Source organism: Galeopterus variegatus, unplaced genomic scaffold (genome assembly GCF_000696425.1).
Source record: "Galeopterus variegatus unplaced genomic scaffold, G_variegatus-3.0.2 Scaffold870, whole genome shotgun sequence".
NCBI classification, from domain to species: Eukaryota; Metazoa; Chordata; class Mammalia; order Dermoptera; family Cynocephalidae; genus Galeopterus; species Galeopterus variegatus.
Window position 1 is genome coordinate 433,114 of NW_007726981.1, and position 5,185 is coordinate 438,298.

At 59.5% G+C, this 5,185-nt stretch overlaps 1 protein-coding gene across 1 annotated transcript in view; it reads left to right on the top strand.

Moving 5' to 3' along the window:
• Positions 1-798: 798 nt before the first annotated feature.
• The window catches only part of NRTN (neurturin), a 5,179-nt gene continuing 792 nt past the window's right edge, over positions 799-5,185 (top strand). Inside the window, exons 1-2 of the mRNA XM_008573068.1 lie at positions 799-967; positions 5,084-5,175. Coding sequence (XP_008571290.1) covers positions 799-967; positions 5,084-5,175 — 261 coding nt within the window. The remainder of the gene's footprint in view (positions 968-5,083; positions 5,176-5,185) is intronic.

Sequence of the window (5,185 nt, forward strand, 5' to 3'; positions counted from 1 at the left end):
CTGGAGCAGAGAGCACAGGCGGTCAGGGAAGTCCTCTCGGAGGAGGTGCCTTTTAAGCTGAACCTTAAAGGGGAATGGGAATGGGGAGGGAGGGAACAGCTGCGGGTGAAAGGACCAGCCTTGCTGGAGGTGGGACTCAGTGTCGGGGGCAGGTTTGGCCCATCACTGCCCACCCCTGGACATCAGTGTATTTGTTGGGAAGGGAAACTGAGGCTCGGAAAGGGGCAGAGAGTCACTCAAGGGCATGTATATGGAAGGAGCAGTCTCAACCCCAGGTTCCTCCCTCCCTGACTATGGTAAGCACCGCCCTGGCTCTCCACCCTGGTCCCACAGTGCCACCTGCTGGAAATACCCCCATTCCTTCCACACTTCCCTGTCACTCACTGGACTGCAGCCACTCCGGCCTCCTCCAAGCTCGGTCCAGCCCCAGGGCCTTTGCACTGGCTATTCCCCTGCCCGAGATGCCATTCTGCTCTGCCTGGCCAACTCCTACCTTTGTTCAACTCTGAACTCTCTCACCAGCTCCTCAGGAAAGCACTCTGGGACCCCCAGATGGGGGCGGGTCCCCTGTTACCCCTGGCACAGAGCCCACCTACTCCTTGGCAGCGTTTTCACAACCTTGTTCCGTGGTTCCTTGATGAATCACTTCTGTGTTATTATTGATCATTAAGCAGGAGTTGTTCAAAGTCAGGGGCCCCATTGGGTCCACAGTGCCTGGCCCAGCGCCCTGCACCCGTTTGTGGCCGGAGGGACAGACGGGGTGTGTGTGGCTGACCATCCCGTGCCCGCAGGCCGAGGATGCAGCGCTGGAAGGCGGCGGCCTTGGCCTCGGTGCTCTGCAGCTCCGTGCTATCCATCTGGATGTGTCGAGAGGGCCTGCTCCTCAGCCACCGCCTCGGACCCCCGCTATCCCCGCTGCGCCGACTGCCTCGCGCCCTGGACGCCCGGATCGCCCGCCTGGCCCAGTGTAAGCCCCTCCTCCGTGCTGGGTCAGATACCCCTGGCATAGAGGTGGCCGTGACGGTGGAATTTCAGGCAGTGGAGCAGGAGGGGGGGTTCACAGAGGCGTTTTTCTCAGATGGGGTGGAGGGAGGGTGAAAAGCCCCCAATGGCCTGGCCGGGGTGGGATGACTGCTGGGAACTGGGGTCTTTCGGCTCAGCTGTCACAGGGAATTAGCCTCTGGCCCTGAGGGGCCCTAGGGGCCAGATGGAGATTAGACCAGGGCCTTGGGCCTGGGCGGCCGCTGCAGCACAACAGGGTGGGGTGTGGGGGAGTGGGATGCAGGACCCGAGGCTCCAGTGACCTGCCCAAGTGGACGGGGACCAAGGAGAGGGGGTGAGAGAGAGACCTAGAAACAGGAGGATAGACTCAGAGACGAGGAGAGAAATGCCAGAGAGAAAGAGAGAAAGGGGGCTGGCCAGTTAGCTCAGTTCCTTGAAGCGTGGTGCTGGAACACCAAGGTTAAGTGTTCGGATCCCCATACCTGCCAGCAACCAAAAAAAAAGAAAAAAAAAAAAATTCCAGAAAGGGAGACAGAGAGAGACAGGAGGGAAGAAGGCACTGAGGAAGAGAAATGGGAAAGCACCTGCCCTGCTGCAGGTTCGGTCTGGCAGGGGCAGTGCGTGGGCCCCGACCTCGCGTGCGACGGCGCGGGTGGCCGGGTGTGGATGCGGGCGGGGCGCGTGCGCGGTGCCTGCGGGTGTGGACCGCGAGCACGTCTGTGCCCGCCCTGCCGGCCCACACAATCCTTCTTTCTTGTGCTCACAATGGACAAGGGTGGCCCCCGGGCGAGAACTCCGCTTCCACCCCCGCCGCTCTCCGCCTGCAAGTGGCGAAGTCCTCCCTAAGACATTGGGTCCCAGAGACCCAGGCAGCGGCCCCCAAAAGCCAGCGTTCCAAGACCTGGAGACAAGGCATGAACGGAGAGTTTGGACATCAGGAGGGTATCGGCCCATGGGCGGGTGCCTGCCAGCCCTGTATCCTCCCTGGGACCAGCCCTCCTGGGGGAAGGGAGTGGCTGCTGATCCCCCAAAGTCCCAATGTTCTAGGCCCTGGAACTAATGCGATGATGGTGGAATTCCAGGCTGCGGGGATTGGGGGGAGGGCATCTCTTCTCTTTGTGTTCCAGACCCTATGTGAGTAGCCAGCCCTGCTGGAGGGAGACAGGGATAGACGTACTAAAAGATTATTCATGGGGCCAGCCCGTGGCTCATGCGGGAGAGTGTGGTGCGATAATACCAAGGCCACGGGTTCAGATCCCTCTATAGGGATGGCCGGTTCGCTCACTGGCTGAGCGTGGTGCTGACACGATAACTTCGTATAATGTATGCTATACGAAGTTATTGCGGGGCGCGTGCGCGGTGCCTGCGGGTGTGGACCGCGAGCACGTCTGTGCCCGCCCTGCCGGCCCACACAATCCTTCTTTCTTGTGCTCACAATGGACAAGGGTGGCCCCCGGGCGAGAACTCCGCTTCCACCCCCGCCGCTCTCCGCCTGCAAGTGGCGAAGTCCTCCCTAAGACATTGGGTCCCAGAGACCCAGGCAGCGGCCCCCAAAAGCCAGCGTTCCAAGACCTGGAGACAAGGCATGAACGGAGAGTTTGGACATCAGGAGGGTATCGGCCCATGGGCGGGTGCCTGCCAGCCCTGTATCCTCCCTGGGACCAGCCCTCCTGGGGGAAGGGAGTGGCTGCTGATCCCCCAAAGTCCCAATGTTCTAGGCCCTGGAACTAATGCGATGATGGTGGAATTCCAGGCTGCGGGGATTGGGGGGAGGGCATCTCTTCTCTTTGTGTTCCAGACCCTATGTGAGTAGCCAGCCCTGCTGGAGGGAGACAGGGATAGACGTACTAAAAGATTATTCATGGGGCCAGCCCGTGGCTCATGCGGGAGAGTGTGGTGCGATAATACCAAGGCCACGGGTTCAGATCCCTCTATAGGGATGGCCGGTTCGCTCACTGGCTGAGCGTGGTGCTGACAACACCAAGTCAAGGGTTAAGATCCCCTACCGGTCATCTTTTAAAAAACAAAAAAAGAGGGCCGGCCCAGTGGCGCACTGCTACAGTGCGCCGCTTGAGAGCGCAGTGGCGCTCCCGCCGAGGGTTCGGATCCCACATACAGACCGGTTCCCGCTCACTGGCTGAGCGAGGTGTGGGAGCAACACCGAGGGTTGTGATCCTGTTGCCGGTCCCGGTCCGGTACGGGCGCAACACTGAGGGTTGCGATCCCTTGCTGGACACGAAAAAAGACAAAAAAAAAAAAAAAGACAAAAAAAAAAAGATTACTCATTATTTATGCGAAATTCAAATTTAAATGGCAACCCCTCAAATAACTGCCTAGATACACACTTCTCGGGTGGGAACACTAATAGTGGAATTTTAGGCACCAGAAATGAGCTTGGCTTGCACCTGACCCCCAGCACAGTCCTGGCCACCCCTGTCCCGCCCCTGGCCTTAAAGAACACGGAATATGCTTCTCAGTCCTACCCTGATGTCCAACCCTCTCAGCCCCAGCAAGGACAGGGATTATGCAAGCTTTTGAGCAGGCAGGGAAACTGAGGCACTGAGTAGGGCCATCACCTGCCTGAAATTGCAGATGAAAGTGGCAGAGCCAGACTCAGAGCCTGTGTCTGTCTGGTTTCTGAGACCCTCTGTGGGAACAGACACCCCCCCAGCGCGACAGACAGCCCTCCTCCTTGGGCCTCTCAGAAAGCTCATTCTTGTGAAAGCCAGGTGCGCCAGCCTTGGGGGCAGACGGGGACTAAACTCAGGATTTCCTCTCCCAACCGCAAGCGGACCTGCCACCTGCTCTGGGGCTGGGAGCCCCCTGCCTGCAGTTCCACCATCAGCGCTGCCTGCCATTCCAACGTCATTTCTCTCCTGGTGCTGCGGAGTATTGGGGCAGGGCCAACCACTTTGGGTAGTAAATTTAGGCTTCAGGGCCCTGGGAATCTGTGACTTGGGGCACCTCTCAGCAACTGTGAGAGAAGAGGGCTGGACTTGGGCCCAACTTGGTGAATGATGGAGGTGGGAAGAATGTCCTTTGGGGCCTTCTCCCTATCGGCCACCTGCTAGTGGTGTGACTTTGGGTAGTCTTTGCCCTCTTAGATGCTGTTTCCTCACCTGTGGCATGGGAGTGGCCCTGACACAGCTGCTGCCACTCCATGGGGTGGGGTCCCCACACAGGCCTGGAACGCAGTAGGCTTCAGTATCTACTGCTCTTCTGGGCGTTCTGAAAAGCCCAAACACGCTGATTTGGTTTATTGGATGGGGAAACTGACACCCACTGCACGGTGGCAGCAGGAATGGGTGTGTATATAAACAGCCCAGGGGCTCAGAGAAGATGCAGGGGCTTTGATTGGGGGTCCTAGAGAGAGTTAGAGACTCATGACAGCCTAGCTAGAGGGTGAAGAATGGGGGTGTTGGAATCAGAACCCCAATGCTGACCAGAGAGGGTGCACCAATGCCCTGGGGGCAGCCCAGCATAGCAGTGGCAGCAGCCGGAAGCCCAGCAGACGCAGGGATTCGGGTCCCCATCACCCCCAGCTGAGCCCTCCATTTCTTTTCTATAAAGGGGTTGGGGTGGCTCAGTGAAAAGGGGAACCTCCCCTCCCCCACCCCCGAGCAGCCCAGTATATGAATGGGGTCCAGCTATAGTCCGGAAAGTGGGTGTAGGGAAGCAGAAAATGGACAGCAATGGGGTGGGGGGCCCAGAGGAAGTGAGTTAAAGACCTGGGTCAGCTCAGCTCAAGGTGGGCAGGCTGGAAAATGGTCCCCGACACTCAAAAAGGGGTAGTCAGGTTCTGCGCAGCCCAACCCAGGATTAGGGTCCAGAGAGGGGTGTTGGTAGCCCTGGAGGCCCAGCATGGGGGTCTGAGTACGCACCCCACCCCACCAACGCCACCCAGAGAGGGTGCATGTGCAGCTGAAAAGGGGGTGGGGAGATGTGGGGTCTGGGAGTGAGATGAGAAGCCGTCCGTGCCCGGCGTCCCAGCAGGGGTCTTTTTTTGCAGGTGGACAGCGAGGCTAGGGGGCTCCCTCCCACATCCACTGACCCTCACTCCCTTCTCTCTCTCCCCTCGCAGACCGTGCCCTGCTGCAAGGCGCCCCGGACGCGGTAGAGCTACGCGAGCTGACGCCCTGGGCCGGGCGATCCCCGGGTCCGCGCCGTCGGGCGGGGCCCCGAC